The sequence below is a fragment of the Talpa occidentalis genome, unplaced genomic scaffold (genome assembly GCF_014898055.3).
Source record: "Talpa occidentalis isolate TD23 unplaced genomic scaffold, MPIMG_talOcc4v2.1 talOcc4.15, whole genome shotgun sequence".
NCBI classification, from domain to species: domain Eukaryota; kingdom Metazoa; phylum Chordata; class Mammalia; order Eulipotyphla; family Talpidae; genus Talpa; species Talpa occidentalis.
The window spans coordinates 53,330,468-53,355,642 of record NW_023601543.1 but is presented as its reverse complement, the minus strand read 5'-3'; the positions used below and the strand labels follow the sequence as shown (position 1 = coordinate 53,355,642).

The following is a 25,175-nucleotide window of genomic DNA, read 5'->3' as shown; positions in this document are numbered from 1 at the left end:
CCTCATGGCTCTGCCACTTGTTTGAAGGAGTCAGTTAAAGTGCAGTTGTCAGTTCTTGTCCAACAAAAGGCTACACAAGTGCTGCAGTTTGCTTTTTATTTTCAGATTCAAGTCAGCTAGAGGCACACAACAAAGCAGAGGACAGGAGGAGGTCCAGCCCCAAGTGAAGGGCTATTGGGGTGGGGATCTGAGGCAGTTGACTTCTCAAGCATAGGTGGTAACATACTGAGGTCCCATGTTCCCAAAATAGGAACGTTCCCATTCACTCATGAGCTCGAAGTGCACAGGACGGCGACAGAAATTGCAGGCAGCCACGGACACATCCTGGAGAGGTAGCCCCACCTCAGACCAGATTACCAGCAGCTTCTCTGAATGTGGTATGGAAGAAGGGAAAGAACTAGTTAGACTAGGTTTTCATATCCCTGGGTCAAGGTACAGATAATGATCCCCACAACCATTTGAGATGACTGAAAACTAGAAGTAGCCTCTTCTGTTGCTGTGGTATAAAAAAGATAGGATGGTAGGCCTCCCTGGTGGCACAGTGGTTGAGCGCTGGGTTATGTAGCTGCCTGTAGCCTCTGCAGCACCGGTTCTATCCCAGACCACCGGTGAGGGTCCCACATGGTGCGCGGACCTGTCCTGCCGCCCGCTGCTCCCCTCAGCAGTGTATTTCATCAGTGTGCCTGTTCTGTTCCCTGCTCTGGCTCTGGTGAATCCTCTTACCCTCCCGCGGTTCTGACTGTACCCAGTGCTTGTATAAATAAATAAATAAATAAACAAACAAACAAATAAATAAATAAATCTTTAAAAAAATAGGATGGTATATATACACAATGGAATACTATTCAGTAATCAAAGAAGATAACTAATGCCATTCGCAGCAACATGGATGGAGCTAGAAGGAATTATGCTCAGTGAAATAAGTCAGAAGGAAAAAGAAAAAAAAAAACAATGGATATTTTCACTTATAGGAGGAATATAGGGAAACCAAATAAGACATCAGGGGGGAAATAACAATACAAAACAAAAACAAACAGAAAATTATAAACCAGAGACATCCTACAGGGGAGGAGGAGGGACAAGGATTGGAGAGAGGAGGGAGGAGCATAGGGAACTGTGGTGATGGTGCATGGGTGGATTGGTGAAGGAAATTCTAGGGGGACTACACCTGAGCGGGGAGGGGAGCAAACATAGTATAAAAATGAACAATAATGTAAAATATATATAAATAAAAAATAAAAATAGAAGATAGGGGAGTATATATTGGACACAATTTGAAACAACTGGTCTTGCCTGGACCACTCCCTAAGTACAGTGCATTCTGTGGACCAAGAAGCAAATTTATCTGCTTGTAAACTCCAAGCCTGATAAGGACGACTCTGATAGTAAACACAGTTTCATCAGTGTTGTGGGGTTAGAGGTGTTGCTGGAGTGGATGGGAACCCAGAGGGAAGAATATAACACCACTGTTGGAAATTTGTCAAATGCCCGCCAGGACTCTGTCCTTTGCTTTTTTATCCTCACTCACTTGATGATCTCATCTAGTATCATGGTTTTAAATGCCACCTAAATGCTGATTCTGAAATTTTCATTTCTAATTCAGACCTCTCTGAATTCTAGACTTGTATATCCAATTATCTATTAATCTCCACTTGGATTTCTAATAGACATCTCTAGTTTGACATGAGCAAAACTTAGCTACAGATTTCTCCACCTACTCTGCTTTCAGTCTTACCCATCTCATTGTATTTCAGTTGCTCAGTCCCAAAATTTCAGAGCCATCCTTTATTTCTCTCCTCTGCCACATCTAATCTATCTAGAAAATACTATTGGCTTCGCCTTCAAAATCTGACCACTTATCATCACCTCCAGTGCTATCAAGTCTAAACCACCATCATCTCTAATCTGGAATATTGAAGTAACCCTCTAAGGACCTACCTGCTTCTATTCTTTCTCCCTTTTGGTCTATTCTCAACATAGAAGTCAGAGCAGTTCCATTAGCCCCTGAGTCAGATATGTCACTCCTCTGTTCAAATCCTTCCAATGACTCTCCACTTCAGAGTTAAAGCCAATATCCTTCCAATGCCCCACAATGTCCTACAAAGTCTGGCCCCATATTGCCTCTTTCCTCAATTTTCTCTCTCCCTTTTGCTTGCATTCCACACATCTCCTTGCTCCTTAAATAAAATAAGGAATACATCTGTCTTAGGGTCTTCCCTCCCTTAGAACGTTCCCTCTGTTTGGGATAGCTTAGATACTGCTAGCTAAGTCTACTTCTTCATATGTTGCTCAATTGCCGTCTCAATGATCTCTACCCTTAAAACTATTTCATAGTACAATCTTTCTCAAAACTAGTTCCTATCTTCCCAGCACTTCCTACCCCCCTTACCTTGCTCTATTTTTTCCTTAACATTAAGAACTACCATACCATAAAATTTACTTATTTTTCTATCTTCTTCCACTAGAATATAAATTCCAGAAGGATACGGATTTTATGTCGGTTTTGTTTGCGGCTAATACTGGTGTATGGGATGCAGCATCTAGAGTGGTGACTAGCACACAGTAGGTACTCAAATATTTGTTTAAGGAGTGAGTGAAAGGATGTCTGATAAATGAGATGAAAGGAGGTAAGCTAAAGGAAGGGGTGAAGTCCAATCAGAAGGAAGTGTCATTAGTAAAGTTTCAGAGGTAAGAAAGTAGAGCCAAATGAGGAAACTATAAGTCATTCAGTGTAACTGGAGAAATAAAATGAATGTGAAGAGGTGAGGGCATAGGTGAGGTCACCATTTTGAAGCAATTGAATGTCATGTCAAGAAACTTCAACTGTTGTTCAGGCCACTCTTCTCCAAATTTTGGAGTATATATAGGTAAGTACAAACATTGTATCATGTAACTTTATTTGTGCATTTATATACTGTATACATGTATCATTGTCAGTCTCTATATATTAAAGATCATTATCAGTAATATTTAATTCCTTATTTTTTAAAACAAAAAGTAAACAGAATTCTAATAAGTCCCCTAGCTCTGGAACATCTTACTTACATCACCTTGGAGTGATATACTTTCACTATTGCTCTGGTGAAGACAACAGGGAAACATGGAGAGGTTTAAGCAAGAGAGTAATATGGTCAAATTTTTAGAAAAATATATCTGTGGTCACTATGGAGAAGGGATTGGAAGTAAACAAGAGAGAAGCAGAAAAATTCAAAAGAAAGCACATTGACATGGATTAAAGGAATGGCACTGAGAAATGAAGAGAGTTGAGAGAAATTGTAGAGAATAGTCACAGGATTTCAGGATGGGTTGGAAGTGGTGTGAAAGGACTGTAGGGTGACTGTGTATGTCATTCATATATCTTTTCTGAAAAAAACCCTGCATAAATGGACACTCAGAGAACTGCATGTTATATAATTGAAGCCCAGAGAAACTGAGAGAACTGAGCAAAGCTCCAGAAATCTGGATCATCAGCTCAGAGTAGTAGATAGTGGTTATGACCATAGAGGTAGAGGAAGAATCCCCAGTTCAAAGCTATTATTCACAGTGTGACCTTGAACTAGGCACTATATTTTGTATGCCCCAATTTCCACATTCATCAAATGGAAATGATAACAGTATCTCTATCCCTTGAGGATTATATAAGCTAATACATGGAAAGTGTTTAGAACAGTGCTTGGTACATGGTAAGTACCTAATATTAGTTAGCATTATTTCAAGTTTTTAAATGATTGAATAGGTGACACCTACCTTTTTATCTTTGAACTCAAATACTGCTTATGCTCTAGACAAACAAAAAGATTTTTGCCAGTGCATGCCCTATGTTTTCCTATCTCTGTATCTTTATCCATGAATTCCCTTATTCTGGAATATCTTTATATCATATCACATGTACTTCAAGGTACAACACAAGGGATTCCTGCTTTTAAATTTTCCCAATTTCCCCTTTCCTAACCTTTATAACATAAATGAGCTCTCTTCCTCCAGCTTCCAGAGTACTGGAGCTTATCATATTGAACTAGTATGTCAATGTCTATATCTCCTATATTAGATCATTGATTGCTTACATGTATTTCATCTAACCAAACTTGAAATGAACACCTGCTCTATGCTATACCCTGCACTATAAACCTAAGCCAATAAAAATTCAGTAAAATTTAAATGAATTGACTAAACTGGCATCTTTCAGAGTAAAACCTAAGCTATTGGTCAACTTCATAAGCTTTTCAATCCAGTCCCTGTATTGAGTTGTCTTTGTAAACTCATAGATTGACACTCCTCTTCTCCACACCATTCCTGCTACTCTACATTTCAATAACACCTGCTTCTTGATTTGTCCCAGGCTGCTTCTTACCATCCTCCTTGCCCTTTCTTCAAGCTCTTCCCTCTGCTAGGAATACCATTTCAATTTCTTCTTTTGATGCAATACCACTTACCTTGCAGATTCAGTTCAGGTGTCACCTCCACTATAAAGCCTCTCTTGAACCCCACAGGTTGTGTTAGGCCCCTCCTCTCTATTCCCCCAACTCCCCATGCACTGTGTTTTTTGAACTTTGCTCACCCCTTTGAGTCATTGTGTCCTCTATGGCCTCCCCAGCAAAAGTGAGCTCTATGAGTCTAGGGACTATTTCTCATTCATTTATGACCTCACTATAGGGTCTAATATGCAACAGATGTTCCAGAAATATATTTTTAAACTGAATGACTTCCATTATCTCAACTTCTTCAAATCCTGGGGTTGAAGGGAGGGAGAGTACTGTAGATACCCATATTGAAGACTTACCCACAAAGTCTTCCATCATCTGAGGACTGTGGTGGGGGGAGGGTGCTAGACGCAACAGCTCCTCACCCCGGGGAACAGTTGGGTAGTTGATGGCCTGCACATAGATGTCATGTTTGGAAAGCAGGAGATCACAGACCTTACTGTTCAGTGCTGCATCACCCACCTAAGCCCAGGAGAAAAACCTGTCAGTATCTGCCAGCCTGCCCTAATATCACTGGCTCCATTAAGCAGGAGGGGGGGACTATTGTAAATCAATGAACATCACTGCATTTTGGGGCATATTTTTTCATAAAGGGTTAAGGCAATGGCAGTTTAAGAATTTCAAATGAGGGCCTCCCTGGTAGCACAAGGGATTAAGATACAGCACTCTGAAGCTATCCACAACCACTGCAGTTCAGGTGCCAGGGAGGCGACCCACATGGCGCAGCAGACCTCTCCTGACTCACCCACTGCTCCCCTCAGCAGTGTATTTCTGTCAATCTGCCTGTTCTGCTCCCCAATCTGTCTCTGGTGAATCCTCTCACCCACCCCAAACTTCTGGCCTGTACCTCAGTTCTTATATGCATAAATAAATAAATCTTTAAAAAAAGAATTTCTAATGAGAAGTTGTTCAGAGGCAGCAATCAAGTTTGAAGGGGATGGGAACTAGGGATCTTGTCTTGAAGCTGTTTGCTGAGCAAACACATTGGTTTTAATTAGCTGATATGACAATTTGGGGTGGTTCTGGGTAAGAAACCACATCTGGGATGTTGTCACTGGGTTAATTTAAAAAACAGGTATTTATAAAAGTGGTCTTGCAAGGGAATATTGGGCTAGCCCAAAGAGCAATGACTTTCTTTCTTACCCATAAAACAGTCACAAAAAAATGGTCCTTCCTACACAACACACACAAATAGATGTTATTTAAAAAGAAGTAGCAGTTCATTTTTAAGGCAATAACCACTCAGACATATTTGGGAATCCAAAACAGCAGCTAGTTCCACGACTTTTGATTTTATATTTTCTGACTTCAATTCTTAGTAATAAATATGCATTACACCATGACAATACCATACACAGATATTGGGTTGTTGGAAAAGTTACATTTTTTCTATGTTGCTCAAGCAAAAATGTGTCATGACTTTTTCAGCAACCCGATACATGTGCATATACACACATACAAAGCTGAAAACAAATTTCTCAGAATGATACCTTTACTGAGTGTTATGTACTCTAATGCTTTCTATTCTGCTTCTATTTTTTAATGTTAGTCAATAACCCACTAGACTGATTTTGTGGCCCACTAGTTATCTTGATTCACAATTTGAAAACTCTGAATTACAGGTCATCAGTAGTCAATATCATGAGGGTGAGGACTGTCTAATAAGCATGAGATAATAGCTATGCAAGAAAAATGATAATCTAGAATGACTGATAATTTTTCAAAAAGGTAACAAAGTTAGGAATAAGGAAAATGTTTGACAAGAAAGCAGAGTTGATGATAGGAGCAGGTGTTTGTTGCTGAGTGTGGGAAGTCCCACAGAAGAGAAAGCTTGGGAGGGCAATGGGCAGGCTGGGGCTCACCCGGATGGGAATGATGTGACTTGGGCAGGGGATAACAGGAAAGCCTTTGTCCATTAGTAGCTGACGCATGTGCTTCACATTGCGCTGGTGGGCCCGCCTCAGGGCTTGACCCTCCTTTCCCTTGAGGAGCCGCACAGATTCCAGAGCCCCAGAGAGCACCATGGGGGGCAGTGAAGTAGTAAAGATGAAGCCGGCCGCATAGGAGCGCACCATGTCCACCAAGTCACGGGTGCTGGCAATATAGCCACCTACACAGCCAAAGGCCTTGCCTGGATATAAGGAGAAGAAGGACCCCATATCAGTTCCCAGAGGAACAGGATCATGCCCCAGGTAACACCAGGAGGTGTACCAGGAGCTAGGACTCCAGACTCCCTTCCCAGGCCTCTGCCCATCTCTCCTGTCCATGACAAGACAGACAAATCTGATAATTCTGCTGCCATATGCAAAGATTAGATAGGCAGTAGTTGGGTGGGGACCTTCAGCTGGTTAAGGCCAAAGATGGTGCTGAGATGAAGCTTGGAACTGTTGTGAGGGGATGGAACATTTAAAACTACAACTCTTCACTTACTGAGTTGAACCTGGCTATTTGGCCCAGCTCAGGGGTCTTTTCAAAAAAACCTCCCAGATTTTCTCAGAAACTCTGCAGTAGGGAGGTCAGCAGCCAGGAGCTGTGACTTCAACCTAAACAGCTCCTGCAGGTTTTGTGGTGGAGGAAGAAAATAGTCTTGCACGGGCTTCCTTTCTGAATTGCACATAAGGGTGCACCAACAAACTAACTTACCAAGAGTTCCAGAGATGATGTCAATCTTGTGCATAATTCCATCACGCTCCCCAATCCCAGCTCCTCGGAACCCATACAGTCCTACAGCATGAACCTCATCCACAAATGTCAGAGCACCATATTGGTGGGCCACATCACATAACTCTTCGAGGGGACAGATGGCACCTGAGCAAAACCAAGGAATAGTGTTAGGAGATCATAACTGTCCCTCTGCTCAATCTCTAGCACAAAATTTGGCGCCCATTAGAAATTGGGAAGGGTGTGCACCCTCAGTTGGGACTATTCCAACCCTTCACTCCACTCCTACCCAAGGAGTATGTGTTTCCCCCAGCCTGTTATTGAAGCTTATCCTTTCTTCCTTCCTCCCTTCTTCACTCCCCTCCTCTCTCCCCCTCCCTGTGTCTTTCCCTTTCTCCCTTTCTCCTTCCCTCCCTACCTCCCTTCCTTCCTCTTTTTGTACCATTTTCCAACCTTTCTCTGCTTCCTTTTTTCCCCTTTAAGTCTGCATATTTCAATGTAGGGTTGGCGCTAACCTGAATGATAGCTTTGTTTAAATAAATTGGAAATAAAGTCACGTTTTCCCCCAGGTTAATGCAGTCTTGATTTCAGATCCCACTCACTGCTTCAGCCAGGTACTTTTGGCACCCCTGTCACTTTTCACCAGTCTTTCCCATTTCTATCTTTCTGGATTTCTGCCACTATCTCTTTTTGTGGTCATTTCTATCTTTGCTTTTATGTCTCTGTTTTTCTTTTCTGTTTTTGTTTTTCCTCTTACTTTCCCTTTCCTTCCTCTCTGGTTCTCTCTCCCCTTTCTATCTACCTCTGACTATCTTTCTGCTCCAGACTTTTTTTTTCTCTGTATCTTTATACCTCTTTCTAAGTTTATTTGTGCCTCTGTCTCTGTCTTTTTTGTCTCTGTGGGAGTATTTCTCTCTTATTTCTGTCAGTGTTGGCACACTCCCACAGGCTTAGTCTCAATCTCCTGAATTAAAGTGAATTAAAAATATATTCCTCTCCATTTTTTCCATACCAATTTACCCTTTTCCCCATGTTATTCCAAATACATTCTATGCTGATAGCTGCTTATAAGGTCTTCAAATGACAGTAAACCTCATATATAGGCTTTGTGACCATTATGTATATATAAAAAGCCACACTTTCTGCATTTCCCCATACTTGGCAATTGATGAAGAATGGGAAGCTTGAATATAGAAGAAACTTATTCAGGTGGAAACAGGGCTCCAGGCCAGAATTAGAAAATATGAGCAATTGGAGTGACAGCATTTGGGGAGCCAAGAATAAGTAGAGCCTGAGACAGAAAACAGTGTATATCTCAAGCATCATTTCAATGGGAGAAATTCATTACCAGGACTGATAGTTTATGCAGAGTTTCTACCAAAAACATATATTTCCACCATTTATTTGCAAGGAAATAGAAAAGCCCCAACATGTTTTCCACCAATGAAATAATAAATTAGTCTCAGTGGTAGAAATATGATCATATAATATTTTATTACTATTTGTATAAATGTGAGAGTGGGCGTGGCAATAAGTTCTTAGCACATATTCATTCATTTAATTCTCACAACCATTCTGTTACCATCACTTCCATTTTCCAAATAAGGCAACTGAGGTAGAAAAATTAAGATACTTGCCCAGGGCCTCCCTGGTGGCACAAAGCTCTGTGAAGCTATCCGCAGCCACAGTAGCACAAGTTCGATCCCCGGTAGGCCAGCGAGCAACCCACATGGCACGCCTGACCTCTCCTGTCTTGCCCACTGCTCCCCTCAACAGTGTATTTCAGTCAGTCTGCTTGTTCTGTTCCCCGTTCTGTCCCAGTGAATCCTCTCACCCCTGTACCTCTGGCCTGTACCTCAGTTCTTGTATGCATAAATAAATAAACCTTTAAGAAAAAGAGAGGGCTTCCCTGGTGGCACAAGGGGTTAAGAAGCAACCCATGAAGCTATCCGCAGCCACTGCAGCACGAGTTTGATACAGGTAGCTGACCCACATGGCGCAGCAGACCTCTTCTGACGCGCGCACTGGTACCCTCAGCAGTGTATGTCAGTCGATCTGCCTGATCTGTTCCCCACTCTGTCTCTGGTGAATCCTCTACCCTAATTCTTGTATGCATAAATAAATAAATTTAATAAAAGAAAGAAACTTGCCACCTAGTAAGTTGTCAAGCTGATATTTGAACATGGATAATCTGATTCAACTGATGCTGATGACATTGACTAAATCAGGGAATGCTATGCACTCTCCTTTTTTTTTAAGTTGGAAAAGAGACAAATTGAAATGGAAGTGAAGACCTCTTTCCTTCAACAATGCCTAAGAGACATGCCAAAGAAGTAATGCCTAAGACATGCCTTAGGTAATGCCTAAGAGACATGCTTTCTGTTCAAGAGGTGCAACAATAGAATGATTTGGGCATTGTTTCAGTTGGGGGAAGAAAAGAGGTGGAAGACAAAAGTCATTTACTTTTACTTAGATTCTAATAAATGTAATAACTTTTGTCATCTGTAATTCTTACAACCACAAGTTTTACTTTGGGGAAACAGGATCCCAGACAATGGTTTGTGAGGTTTTCTATTGCAGAAAGTAAACTCTGGAGATTGATTTGAACATCGTTTCTAATGGAGGGAGTATTGTGTGAAGGAATTTGAATTACACATCCTAGGATGCAAGTAATCACTTTGGCACCAATGTACACCAATGTACAAATTGGGTGCTGTAATTGAACTTTATTTTCTTAAGCTGTAAAATCAACATAACAGCTGCCTCCATCCTTTGGATTTGCTGACTGTGTGACCTGGGGCAAGTTACTTTACTGGTTTGTGTCTCAGTTTCCTCATGTGAATGAAGAGATAATAATACCATTTGCCTCACAGATTAAGTGAAATGATATATGTTAGCTACTAATAATTTTGCTTGGCACATAATAGAAGTGCTCTGTAAATGTTAGTTATTATCATTGTGACTTTTGTAAGGCCAATATTAGTAAACATATTCACACATATACATACCATCCATGGAGTGAACAGTCTCAAAGGCCACAATTTTGGGTGTCTTAGGATTAGACTTCATTAGCAGTTTCTTCAGGTGGTCAGGATCATTGTGCCTGAAGACAAACTTGACAGCTCCACTGTTGCGGATACCTTGGATCATTGAAGCATGGTTGCCTGCATCTGAGTAAATCTCACACCCTGTGGAACCAGATGCATAATTATTCTAAGCTACTGTCCATGTATTCCCACTTCAAACTCAAGATAGACCTAGTAGGAGCAGAGAGCCAACAATGGCCTGAAATCAAGAAGATGCTACTCTGCTTCCCTCCCCTCTGGAAGCTTTTGTGACACTTCTTCCTCTCTTGGAAGAACTCCCCTGTCCTGAAATTCTGACCCCTAACCCTTGTCTCCAGTCATTTCTAATCCTGATCAGGCCTCTGGATATTTTGTGTTTGAGGAGATTTTCATTTTCCAAGAAGCTCTAAAGTTTCCAAAGGACAGGGCTTAAATTCCTTCTCCTAGACACATAAGATTGAACCTCAGAAAACAGTCCCCCCCCCCGGGAATGCTTGTAGACTTGAACTGATGCTAGATTTTTCTTGACCTGAATAAACTTCCAACTCTTATAGGTAGTATTCCTCTAATAATAGTTACAGGGTGAATATTTATCATACTTTCACAGTTTGAGTCATAAGCTAATGGCATGTCATAGTTGACAGCACTGTTATTGACCATGAAATTCAGCCCCATTACTGTACAAGTGAGGAAAGTAAGGTCCAGAGAGGAGATTAACTTTGTCTAGGACCAGGCATTTCTAGGAGAGCCAGTGGACATTGGAATCTGGTGGAAGGCAGTGATTACTAGCCCCTCAAAATTTCACTAACATCTGGGAACTGTGGCCTTTCATTAGAATAAGTGATCCCTTGTATCTAAGGAAATTAGGTATGGCTTCCTGGAGGATCTAGGTTTAAGGATAGGTAGATTGGAAGTTTATTGAGAACAAGAGCTACATTGAAAAAATAATCTTTCTGCCTCTTGTACCAAGCATAAGGCTATGTACACAGTAGATACTAAGTAAACATTTCTTGAGTGAATGTACAAATAAACAACTTGCTAATAGGAGAGTGAAGGAATATATTACTGGGTAAAAGAGCAAGAAGAAGGTTCAAAAGATGAAGCTGAAGAGGTAGCTAGAAGTCAGATAATTGAGGGCTTTACAGATCACCATGATGAGTTTAGATTTGAGATTAAGGGTAATGGAAATTTATTAAAGTGTTTTGGGTAGAGGAATAACAAGAAATGTTTGCAATTTTATTTTTATGTTTACATATTTTAAATATTCTAACTGCTGTAAAGAATAGATTTTGGGAGGACAAAGATGAAATCAAGACAGTGATGTTTGTTTATACTAGAATGGTAACAGTGGGAATTAAAAGAAGTTGAATTCAAGTGGTTGAGGAGGGGGTTCACTGAGAAAACTCCTAAAGATTTTGGATTCAGTTGGAATTATGTTTGACTTCAGAAAAATTCAAATTAGCAGTTTATTTACAGTGGATGTTTACAGTGTACTGAGGAATCAGCAAGAAGTGAGGAAGCAGGTGGAAAGTTTCTCTCAGTTTGCCTGTTATAATCAAGATCAAGAGAACAGTAGGTAGAGAGTGATGAGGAGAAATGGTTTTTTGAGACACAAACATATTGAAGATACAGAAGAGATAGGGAACTGAAAGATCAACATTCCTGAGAAGGTAGAGGGGCATAGAACACAGAATATTAACTGAAGGATTAGTCAACAAGAAAGAAGGCACCTCTTCCATTGTGACAGGAGAGAAGTAAGGAGGAGATGACATGTGGGAATGCTTGCAAGTTTATGGCATGGAGTTGAAGATATTGTTGCCTGTGTTCTATTTTTAGTGCAGTAGGAGGTGAAGTCATCTGCTATTGGTGAGGTGGAGTGAGGTGAAGTGGAAGTGTGGTAAGGCTGAAGAGAAAGGGATTTGGTAAAGCTTCCCTGGAGACTTGGAGAACTAGCCATGGAGATAGGATTGCTAGACAGCATGAAGGACCCAATTATATAAGCCCAGGATTGAGATAGAGAAGGTGGAGAGTTATATTCATCTTGAGGCTCAAGCTTTGATGGAAGAACACCGACCATGAATTGAAGGCAATATTGGCTAGAGGGAGAGAGTGGGAAGATGGAGTCCAAAGGGGATCCAATATATAAGAGAAGGGATTAGCATTAGGCAGGAGACATGTGCATTCTGCTGTAAGAAGGAAGAATTGAAGAATGACAGACAGATAATCAGATAAGTATATAGGTTTGGTGGTTGTAAGTTAAAGTCATTCCTGTCTTGTTGATTCTATTTTCTGTGTGATGTAAGATTTGAAGTTCTTAGCTAAGAGTGAAGGAGGAAGTAGTCAGAAGTTTTAGAAGGGAAAAGAAATTTCGAAAAAGCTGGTATGGAGACACTGATGCACTAATTATGAGTATTTAAAGTCCAGTTGAGTTGGAAGGTGATACAACTCTGTGAGATTGGCCAATATTCCTCAGCAGTGGTCTTTAACTTATGTGCAGAAGGGAAGAAAGCATAAGGATGTAATCATCCAGTGTTTGAGGATACATAGGTGAGTAAAAAGGAAGGGCAATGGGAACAAGTGAACTCAGAATAAAAAGGAGTATTGAAGGCAGTGCCATTGAATGCTGTAGTGTAGGTTACCCACCCTGAACAAATCTCAGGATCCAGGCTTACCTGGCAGGATTTTTGCTAAGGTGAAAAGAGTAGAGTCATTGGCCACAAAGCAGGAGGAGAAGAGCAGGGCTGAGTCTTTCTGGTGCAGCTCAGCTAGCTCCTGCTCTAACTCCACATGAAACTTGCTGGTACCTGAGATGTTGCGGGTACCACCAGCTCCAGCTCCATGACGCTGCAGGGTCTCCCTGGCCAAAAGAAAACAAAGAAGACAAGAAGAAAGAATGTTTGTTAGACACAGAAATTATGTGGGTAGGTTTCTCTCTTTTTATTTTTTAAAGTTATTTTTATTTTTTTATATCATTGTTCATTTTTAAACAATAGTTGCTTCCCCCCACCACCTCAGGTGTAGTCCCCATAGAGTTTCCTTCACCAATGCACCCTGCACCATCACCTCAGCCCCCTGTGACCTCCCTCTCTCCCTTTGATCCCTCTCCTTCTTCCCCTGAAGTATGTCTCTGATTTATAATTGTCTGTTTTTGCTTTGTTGTGTTTTGTACTGTAATTATCTTTTTGCACTGATATCTTATTTGGTTCCCCTATATTCCTGCTATAAGTGAAACCATCTGATATTTTTCTTTTTCCTTCTGGCTTATTTCACTGAGCATAAATCCTTCTAGCTCCATCCACATTACTGCAAATGGCATGAGTTTATCACAAAAATATACAAAAAACTCACATGACTCAACAAAAAACAAAACAAGCAATCCAGTCAAGAAATGGGCAGAAGAACTTAAATGACATTTCTCTGAAGAGGAAATGCAAATGACTAATAGGCATATGAAAAAATGTTTAACATTCCTTTTAATCAGGGAAATGCAAATCAATACCACATTGAGATACAATCTTACACAAGTAAGAATGGCACATATCAAAAAAACTAGCAACAACAAATGTTGGCGAGGATGTGGTAAAAAAGGAACTCTCCTACATTGCTGGTGGGAGTGAAAACTGGTCCAACCACTATGGAAAGCTGTCTGGAGTCTATTAGAAATGGAGCTACCATATGACCCGGAAATTCCACTCCTAGGGATCTACCCAAAGGACGCAAAAACATTGATTCAAAAGACCACCTGTACCCCTATGTTTATTGCTACACTATTTACAACAGGTAAAAGCTGGAAACAACCCAAATGCCCAAAAATAGATGACTGGATCAAGAGGATGTGGTATATATATACACAATGGAATATTATTCCGCAATCAAAAAAGGTTTCTCTTTCTTAATGGTGGTCAGTGTTGATTAAGTGATTCTGTATGAGCTGTATGTGACCATGGAGAGGACAGTATAGGGAGGATGGGGTTATTTTCACCCTCTTTCTCAGTCTGAAGGCACTCAAGGATGGAGGGAGAGGCTAGGTTACACTTGAGCAGCCTGGAAGGCCCTTTAGAGGAGGTCACACACCATCTCTGGCGATACTCATCTTATAGCCAGAGTAAGAACTTATGAAAAGTTTTTCTTACTTTGTCTTCTATATTCTCCACATCACTGGATACTCAATAATTTGGAAAATGTGGTTTGTCGACTGACTGAGGAATAGACATGCCAGAAGACCTTTGACAAAAGGGGTGGTGGATGGAACCCAAGTTTCCACTGTCAGTTCTTTCTTTTCCTTTCACATGTGACTTTGTTTCTTCTCTGGATGTGTCACCCTAGTTCATGGCCCAGACCCTGCTACGTACTGTGTGGCCTGTAAGACCCGTGGGTGCCGACTCATGCCCAGATAGTCATTACTGCACCAAACAGACACATCCTTTGAGGTCACAAATGCCTCAGAGAAGTGTTGAGCAAAGGGGTATGCATGAGCCCAGCGGTTTACGGTCTTGAACACACGGTAGGTGTGGTCTTGCTTCTTCTCTGCGATCTTGTCCCTGAAAAACTGTTCATAACCAAAGACATTTTTTCCTGCAGGAATAGAGATGAGAATGAAAAGAATGCATTTTAAAACACTTCCTGGCTAGTCCATATTTTATTAATGTTAATTTTGAGTTCTCTGATTCTTTCCACTTATTCATTTATTTGATATGTCATTAACTTATTGGGGCACAATAAGTCCTCACTGTTTCATTCAACCATACTTTTGCTTACTCATTCATTCATTCACTAGGCAATTTTTTCATATATTTACTCAGGTTTTCCATTCCTGGCATGGCTTCCATTCCTCTTCTTAAAGCTAGTGTAGCAGCCTTCTGAATGGAATCATTATTTTCTGTTTTATTGGAAAAGATTGTCAACAGATGTAGTTTCCAGTCATTGATTTGCTGCCTAATTGTGTGACCTTGAGCAAGTCATGAATCCTCTCAGTTTTAATTTTCTCATCCATACAATGGGGCTAATAATGTCTTCCTTGAAGAATTGTAAGCATCTGATGACAAACAGAATGTAATACACCAAAACCAATGCTTGACATAGAGTATAGTATTAGTAATATTCTTATGATTAAAGTAATCACAATAGTAATAATAGCTAATGTTTAATTATACTATAATAGCCAATATTTAGTGAGTGCCTATTACATGTAATACCCTCTCTTAGGAACTTTATAGATATTATTTCATATATTCCTCACAACAATCTTATTTGGAAAGTTCTGCTAGTGTACCCATTTTACAGATGAGGAAATGGAGGCATAGAAAGGTTAAGTAACTTCACCGAGTTCATGCAGATAAACGCATCCTTTATATAAGTGTCCTACAAATAAGTGACATAGAATTCACTGCTTTAACTGCTACTGTTATAAAATGGAGCAATCCTAGTTTCAGGAGCAATTGAAATAATGTGTGCCAAAGGGTTTGCTTAACTCTAGAACTCATGATTGTTGCAGATGAAAACTTACATGGTAGGGGTGTACATTGGTAACATCTTTGCTGCAGGGATGTTTGTAAATATGAATTAAGAGTTTTTAAAAGTATATATTAACATACCTGGAGAAATATTTGTAGAATATTTAAAATAAGTATTTGATATCTATAATTTATTTTAAAACAACTCTGAAAATTTACCATGAAAAATTTTTCAACCCAATAGAAAAATGGGCAAAGAACGCAAACAATTTAACAAATGTAGAAAAAGGTGTTTAATCATGGAAAATCTAACTTCAAAAGCAAATTTCATCCATCAAACTGATAAAGATTCAAACCTTTGATATCAAGTGCTGCAGAGGATGTCAGAATATGTTTACTCTCTTTGATAACTGGCACAACCACTTTGGAGCTACAATTGGCAATATTTATTTGTTAATATTAAAGTATACATACCTTTACACCTGAGGATTTCCATTTTTCACAGTCTAGCCTAGAGAAATGCTTATCTATGTGATGAGGGTTACATTGTTGTACCACTGTTTGTAATATGAAAAATTGGATGCAAATCCATAGAGAAATAACTAAACAATCTCTAATATATCCATACTAAGACTAAGATAACACTGTATATTATATTTGGGTACTTTTATGCGTATATAAAATCAACATACAGTATGAACTGAAGAACATGAACAAAAATTTGGAAACAATAAAATAAATTCTAGGTTCTTGATTAACTAAACAGTAATACTTCATACCATATAACACATCTTCAACCATTAATAATTATTATATAATTAAGGACATGGAATGATGCACATGACATATTAAGAGAACAAAGCACAACAACAAACTTCTGGTGGAATAAAATCATATTTTTAATAAGAACATGTGTATCAGTGGGAGTGGTGGAGTATATATATATGTGTGTGTCTGTCTGTTTGTACAAGCATTTAGTGATAGGAAAATATTTGAAAGAAATATAACAAAAATTTAATGGTGGATGATGGAACTTTGAGTGATTTAAATTTCCATCTTTATACTGTCCTGTAAGTACTGAAAATATTTTGTAATATATTGGACTCCTTTTATGTTAGGAAAATAAAAAAAAAGATGAATATAAGCACACAAGAGAGACAGGAAAATCCTCTCTATGAAGGATGAGATTTTTTGAGTGAAGTGTGAAGAAATAATAGGATAAAACAATGTTTGATGAGGCATCTCATAACAAGCTATTAACACTTCCATAAATGTAATTGCATTTCTTTCTCATGATAACCTGTTGAAGTAGGTGTTAAAATCTCATGGAAAGGAAATGACTTACTTGCCAAAGCAGTCATATCTAGCAAGTGCTAGCATTATGATTTAAACCCAGATCTCCTTTGGTTACAAAGCACATCCTTGCTATTTTCTCCTATGTCAGAAGCTCTTTCAGCATTCCTTCCCTATTTTTATCCTATTTATTTCTACCTCAGCAAATCCATTAGCCATGTTTTTCTGAATCAGGTGGGTGAACTTCTCTGAAGTTTGCTCTGGCCCCTGGGGAGTGGAGAATGGCTTTTTTGGGCTGGTTGAAGCTAGGGATCTAGGCAGCACTGAGGAGGAGTTGAAATTCATTGGCTATGAAGACAGAAGGATAGAATAGAAAGCATATGCTGTCCTCTTTAAACTCAATATAACATGTGCAAATTCAAGTTTATAAAGTAGGGAAACTTTCTTCAGAGAGAAGTAACTTTCTATAAATTAAGCCTCCACTTACCCCAAATGTAAGGAAAACCTCTATACTTCATTTCACTAGAACTGTCCCTTGGCAGAGTGGCAGCCACTCTGGGTTTTACATTTGAAAGGTAGATACAGGGTAGCTACTGCACCTTATTTTTTTTCTTTTGAATATCATTAAAATTAAATTCTGAATTTTTCAGACTGAATGATATCCTAAAAGGGTCTATGGAAGATGTCAAAAATATAGTCATCTTTCAAATGTGATAATCTCAAGTGTTGTTCATCAGTTGAGCTGATATGGGGCTCTGTACCCATCCAAAGGGTATGTTTTCTTTCAACACTTCCTCTTTCATGAAAATTTAGATTGTCATAGAGTGGTATTGCTCAAATATGGGAGCCTAGCCTACTAGGGCCCATTCTGCCACTTGGGTAAAAGCAGGCAGAACTCTGGAGTGTTCATTTTAGATTTATGGGTAAAATTGCAGGAGCCTATGCATTTGTGTGCTTTGGGGAGGGTTCATCTCACTGCATGGTATAAGCTATTGTCTGTCATGTTTCCCCTGGAAATATCTAGACTTCTTACCACAGAATGTGTACTAGCTGTCCTTGGATTAACCTAGCTCAGGTCTGTGAAGAAGTGGGTTCAAGCATTAGGAGCAAAGAATGGATGAAGTGGAACCTGACTCCAACCTGTCTTGAAAGTCTTCACATCCTCCTGTACTTCAGGAGCTGCCTTCTGCACAATCTTGCTCTTCCCATCCTGGAGTTCTGATAGCATGAATGGACACTGACTGTTAGCCCAAGATGGAGAGTCTATGCAAAGGAGAGAAAGTAAGTGGCAGTACCTTTCTGTTCATAAGTTCAGTTTAACAATGCTTGCTGATACCTAAAGCTCTATCTCAGGACCTGGTAGAAACATAGGAATGGATGAATCTCGTGCCTGTGCTAGGGGAGATACTAACCTGGTGCAAATGATACATGCTAAAGATACATTATGAACAATAATGGAATTCAAGGGAGGATACTGGCTATGGAGGTCTAGAAGGGAGAGGGAATCTGGCCCAGAAATAGTATTGGACAAACTAGAGGTCTAGGTAAGCTTCACAAATGAAATGATGCACAATGTAAGTAAGAAGCATGAGATATTTATAAAGGGCAAAGGCATAGAAGCTTTAGACAGTAAATTTGTTCCAGGTAATTTTAAGCAGTTTCAGCATAACTGAAGTGAAGAATATGAGGGTCATGAGAGTGAGACCACTTCTAGAGATACTGACAAAAGTCAGATTTGAGGTATATGTCTTTCAGCTGGGCCTTAACCCAGCTCATTCTGCCTTGAAACTTTTCACAAGAATCCTCCCATTTATTAGGAAATGACGGCAAGTATGACTTGTAACATTGTCTTCAGGACCCAGACATTCTCCATCACTTGCCATCAGCCTCTTCTTACCTCCTCCAGACTTAGTTGACTTTAAATGAATGTGAGAAAAAGTTGGTCGTTGGGTAGCCAGGATGGGACAGCCTCCAATACCAAACAGGAACTGGTGAGCCTTAATTACCTTGCCCAGGAGGCCTGTGTGGCCCCGGACATACACTGGGCAGCACTGTAACAACATGGCTGCTGCCACCATTTTGAGCCCAAAGTCCTGCAGAAGATATGAAAGAAATATTTCATGATGATGGCCTGGACAAAAGTCAAGGGTCTTTCCTGTGTTTGATCTTTTCCTTATAGTTTCCCTCCCAATCAATGCTTGCTGCCCTCCTCACAGATGCCCTTATTGTCATTCCAGGGTAAGAACTTTTCCAATGCTTAAATGTATCAATCAGGTGTTAGAGAGGATCAGAGAGTCAGAACACCTGAATTCTGACTCAGATTTTGCCATTGGCCCATTCTGTGATGGTGAGGATGATGGAAGTGTGATTGTGGCAGGATGAAAGTTGACAACCTGTCAAACCTTTGGTCAACATGTAAGGCCAAGGATCTTTCTATGAATACCAATATTTCTAAGAATATTGGTCTCAGTCAAGAGAAGATTCAGCTTGCTAATGCAGACAGATATCATTCACCAGAGCTCTTAAGGCTCTGTCCAAAGTGTTTTCTGAGCAGGTCACAGCCTGAGGTCACAGGTACCAGCTTAAGTAGAATAGCTGGACCTTATTGAAGATGTATTTCTATGTCTTTGCATTTAATCCTGACTTAAGGAAAGTACAGGTAGAAGAAGGAAGTAAAAACAAGGCACTGGAAAACAAGTCTATTAGCGAATGAAAAAAAGGTAGAGACAAAAAAGAAAGAAAAGGTGGAGAATAAGACAGAAGAGAGAAAGGGAAAAGAGAATATTGGGGACTCTCTGGTGGTGCAAGGGGTTAAGTGCAACACTGTGAAGCTATCTGCAACCTCTGCAGCACAAGTTTGATCCCTGGCCAGCCAGAGAGCTACCCATATGGCTCAGACGTCTCCTGTCACACCTGCTGCTCCCCTCAGCGTGTATTTCAGTCAATTTCCTGTTCTGCTCCCCACTCTATCTCTGGTGAATCCTCTCACTGCCCTTACCTCTGGCCTGTACCCCAGTTCTTGTATGCATAAATAAATAAATCTTTAAAAAATGAGATCAGGTAAAAATAAACCAAATATACATATTAGGTATTTAATTGGGAGTACATAAATGAATAACAAGAGACCCATATGGAGGGGAAAGGATGATAATAAAGGAAGAGTAAGAAGAAAATATAAATTAGGAAAGGTAAAAGGAGGAATGTGAGAGAGAAGAACAAAGGTGCACTGGTAGTGATATAGTTAGAATAGAAATTGCTAGTAAGAGATCAAAGACAGGGAAAGGGGAAACAGGGTAGAGCTAGGAGCAGAGAAGGAGAGGACTGATCCAGGAACACAGAGGCACAGAGGGCAAGAGGTTTAAAAAAATGCAGAAGGATAGGGAATGAGATTGAAAAGAGATGTGTGTGTGTGAGAGATGAGAGAGAGGAGGGGAGGAAGGGAGAGAGAGAGGAGATATGAGAAGGGAAGAGGTAGAAACAGAGAAACAGAGGGACACAGAAGGACATGAGGAAAGATCAATATATAAAGACTCAGAAAATTCAGGGGAGGCAGAGAGTCATCCAGGCACAATTATGAAGAAGAAATGCTGCTTAGAGTTTTTTGGGGTAAGGGAAAGAACAAAGAAGAGTTAGGGGAAGAAGAGCATGGCCATTTTGAGGGGGACGAGAGAGAGAGACTGGGTGATAGAAGGCAATAGAAAAAAGATCAGACGACAGAAACAGAGAGGTCACTATGTTGGTGGTGGTTGTGGGTTGGAATGAGGGATGTCTGAGAGATACAAAGAGGAAAACAGAAAGAATGAGAGTGAGAAACATATTAAGTGAAAAAGAGCTAACAGGAGATCAAGCATCAAAGGTGAGGCAAGACAAACTCTTGCCATTTATATCAATGTGGATGGAAATGGAGGGGATCATGCTAAGTGAAATAAGTCAGTTAGAGAAAGACAAACACCATGTGGTGTCACTTGTATGTGGAATATAGAGAAACAAAACAAAAGATGAAATTAAGTCAAACCAATAGCAAACCCTACACATCTGCCTGTAGAACTGGGGCTACTAGTGTGGGAAGGGGAGGGGAGAGAACAAAGTGGGGAGTGAGCCAAATAGACTGTGGTGGAGGACTATGGTGTGTTGGTGGTGGGTGTGGGGTGGTAACAATACCTGGAAGGGGAGAGCCTATACCTCTAAATCACAACGTTATAAACCAAGGTTACTCCCATTTAAAAAAATAAAAAGATATGGGACAGGACAATGGGAGAGATATGGAGGGATGTGGGAAGACTAAACCCCTGGCATCACTAGAACTACCAAGTAGAATCTAGTAGCATCTCCAGTATGTGGGGCCTTATACTGTGAAGGACAATGAATAGGAGCAACTCCTGACTGTGTCTTAATATGACCACATCTTTACCTCTTGCATAGCAACATCACCTCCTTTCCATATCTCACAGAGCAAGAAACCTCCCCCATCTCAAAAAAACAAAACAATCTCTTCCCCTGTTGCATCCAAAAACATCCTCCCTTGAACTCTCAAGGCTTCATTTGCTTAATTTGCTATGTGGGGTCAGGGTGTGCGGCCCTGAAATTAGTAAAGGTCAAGAGGTAACTGAAAAATTAAATGACACTCATGTTAAGCCTTTAGGACAGTGCTAGGTACATGGTAATTTTCCAGAAGTTAGCTTTTTAAATTTCAATTCCCTTCCAATTCCCTTTCAGATGCTCTTGAAAAGTCACTTTCCCTCTCTGGTCTCAGCTATGCTTACCTCATGTGGTAGGTAATGAATTGGCTCCATTGCCTCCCTTGTATCTGGACATAAGAGTTTCCCTTACCCAACCTGCCTGCAAGGACTAAAGTGCATGAGACTGAGTCTGTACAACACAGATAAAGCTCCCATAGCTTATCTCTACTGTGGTTTAACCACTCCCCACGCTGAGACCAGGGTGTGAGAGAAAAGAGGAGCTCCTTCCTGGAATCTTGTCTGAGCATCTGCCTGGGGCTAACCCTGCCTATTGATGGTGAGGAAGAGGCAGGCAAGGCAGATGGCCATGTTTCAGGTTCCTGCACACTCCTTTCTCCACATCAATGCCTATAACAATAATGATGAAATTGGCATATATAGCGGTAAAGGAAGTTTCTAAGGTCAGAGGCAAAGTCCAGTCATGCCTTTGGATGATGGTGGATTAAAGTCTATTCCCACACTTATATATACACAAATGGAAGAAATTCAATATATTCATCATCTCTAAGGCACTTTTTACCATGGTATTTTCAGAGATCTGGGAAAGTAGAAAACACTTGGATTTGTTGAATTACCAAGTTCTTTTAAGCTCCAGTCACTACTTCTCCTGTTCTGATACTCCTTTCCTGGAATTTGCCCTGCTTCACTGCCAGTCCATCTTTTTGACCCACAACCTTATAGTCTAGTTCCTTAGGATCTGTTTCCATTCCATCCTACTACCTACCATGAGATTGGAGTGAATAATACTAAATCAAAGAAGTGTTTTGTCAACTTAGGGTATTTAGAGCATAAGTTCTAGTGCCAGAGAGCTTGGGTTTGAATCCTGTTTCTATCTTCTCTCTAACTCTGGAACATTGGAAAAGTACATCTCTGTTCAATGCCTTGTATCTGTAAACCATAGATAATAACAAAGACAATCTACTTCACAGGGATGTTGTAAAAATTCAGTAAATTAATCCACATAAACTATATAGAAGGACTCCTATCCCAGAGAAAACACTGAAAAAGTGGTAGCTGTTATTTTTTATTTTCTACATTTCTGTATAGTGAAAGTGAAGGTAAAGCCAAAGAGAAGCATATTAAAAATATACTAGATCATATATATATATTCAAAAATATATGTAAAGCTGGTTCCTGTCTCAACTCTGATTTTTGCCCTTATCTTGTGATAACTTATTATGTGAACTTTGGCTCTGTACTTTCCCCTGTGGGCCTCAGTTTCTCTACAGACATTGGTGTACATAACATCATAGATTCTTTATGGTTCTGATTGTCAAAAAATATCATAGTGCTCAAATGCCAGACCCCTTATAAATACTTCACCTGCATTGACTTAATTAATTCTCATTAAATCCACAACAACGTGATGAGATAAAAATTGATAAAAACTTTATTTCAAAGATGAGGAAACTGAGGGCCTAAAAAATTAAGTTACATGTCCAGGTCACAAAACTAGTAAGTAGGAGAACCAGGGTTTTAATTTAGGCAGTCTGACTCTAAAGTTTACTAACTTAACAATTATGTATGATTCAAATAATACCATATATTTTCTTCACTGAGAACCTGACTTCAGACATCATTTCCCTCTGCTGTACTAATAGGCCTCTTCTGAGATATTTGATTCTGGATTATGACCAATGCCTTTACCAAAGCAACACATTTCTAGCTGAAATAAAATGTCAGACACTGATGAACATTCATTCATTCCATTAAACTAAGAAGTTATGCATTCATAGTGTGGCAATCTTTACGAGGAGTTTTAAAACTATGATGTTGGTGAATTTCAGGCCAAGTGACAGATTATTTCCTCTGCACATTAAAATCTTCTCTTGATTGGTATCATTCTGCAGCCCCAGTGATCAGAACTCTACCACAACAGATAGTCATAAACTATTCATTATACAATTCCTTTCCCTTCTATTCCCGTTGTGGCCTGCTTGCAAGATACAGTTTGGTCTGCAGGGGATGTGGTAATTTCTCTTGAAGAGTTGGAAGCATCAGATCTTCCCTTCCTAGCACCCTTTCCCCATCATGGAAGAATCAGAGAATTTTAGTTACCTGGAATCTAAGAATCATAAGATTTTAGTGACAGAAAAAAAATAGAAGACCATATAATCAAAATTGCAAGAAGTTGTGAAAATCATATGACAAACCCTTTTATTCAGAGGGTGAATGACTTGCCTAGGGTCTTGCAGTCAATTAAGGTGAGACTATAAATCTAATTTTAGGATAAGTTTTTTCCATGACAAAGCATCCCTTTTATACTTTCTCCCCTTATTTGTTCTAATTATTAATCTCTCAATTCATTCAAATTTCTTCCTACCCAGTCCATAATTCTCATTCTCTAAGTTTGCACTCCCTACCTCTGACTTGTTGAATTCTGCTGTAGGGAGACCAGAGAGAAAGAGTCCAAGTGAGGGAGGAATGGAAAATTGCCATAAGAAGTATCAAGACATCTCCTTAGGAGACAGGGGAGAGGAAGAGAGACAGACAGACAGAAGTGAGTGATCTTGAAAACTAACAAAGTAGAGGAAACAGGGGAAAGGGCAAAGGAAAGCAGAAAACAGGGAAAGACAGGAAAAGACATGGCCAGGGATAGGGAGGGGAATAAAAGAAAATGAGGCAGACAGATTCTAAGAAACAAAGTCAGATGTAGTCAAAGCAGAGAGTTAGCACATGCAATTTTTGAGGTGGGTAAGCAGACCAGAAAGAAGGCATCAATCATGCTGAAAGTCACTCTTACCTGTTGCCCTGCACTGAGGACGAACGACGGGTGGCTGCTGTAGATCAGAACTTGGCATTTATCCCTTTTCCCCTATTTCAACTCCACCCACCCAGCCTGGCCCTGCTGCATTGGCCCCAAAGGTATCTCAAGGCCTGGCTAGAGATAAAACTCAGTGTTTGTCCCCTCTCCTCTCACTTCCCCCTTCATCCAGCACTGACTGTGTTCTCTCTGCTTTCTTAATCTTGTCTCTTTGGAGTGGTAAAATGAGCTCACAGGACTTCAGAATCATACCACTTATATATGACTAGGGAGCCTTGAATAAAACCACCTCTCTGACCCATGATTTCCTCAACTAAAGCACAAGCAATAAAACTCAGAAGTAACTGTAGCACAAGTGGAACAGACTCTAACAGTTTACTTCCATAGATGACATCCAGGTTGTTGTAGCACTTCAGTAATGTCATGTAAAGAGAACACTTAGTACAGTGTACCAGATCCTTTACATATATTAACTTAGTTTGTCCACATCAAAACCTTATGAGATGGGTACTAGTCTCCATGTTACAGAGGTAGAAATTGGGCAAATAACTGATAACACCCAGTTAATAAGTACAGAGCCCAACTATGAGCCCAGGCAGTTTGATTCCAGATCCCACATTCTAAACACCTTTACAGAATATAGAGTTAAATTTTTGAAGTTTTTCCTCTTTTCCTTCCTATTATCCTTTCTCTATTCCTTTAAATTTTTTTCTTCTTTT

The 25,175-nt window shown here is 39.9% G+C and overlaps 1 protein-coding gene across 2 annotated transcripts; it reads right to left on the bottom strand.

The window, feature by feature from the left end:
- Positions 1 to 94: 94 nt before the first annotated feature.
- Positions 95 to 24,505, bottom strand: ALAS2 (5'-aminolevulinate synthase 2). 2 transcript variants are annotated; one of them, XM_037513049.1, is made up of 10 exons: positions 24,436 to 24,505; positions 18,851 to 19,046; positions 18,094 to 18,216; positions 14,560 to 14,782; positions 12,880 to 13,064; positions 10,151 to 10,330; positions 7,125 to 7,289; positions 6,344 to 6,612; positions 4,781 to 4,943; positions 95 to 368 (listed from the first exon to the last, which is right to left on the bottom strand). In XM_037513049.1, exons 2-10 carry the CDS (start codon positions 19,029 to 19,031, stop codon positions 205 to 207), a joined length of 1,653 nt encoding a protein of 550 aa, XP_037368946.1. In that variant the 5' UTR covers positions 19,032 to 19,046; positions 24,436 to 24,505; the 3' UTR covers positions 95 to 204. The 2 variants fall into 2 exon arrangements, with proteins under 2 accessions (XP_037368946.1, XP_037368947.1); XM_037513050.2 differs by having other exon boundaries at positions 13,012 to 13,064.
- Between the last annotated feature and the right edge of the window lie 670 nt (positions 24,506 to 25,175).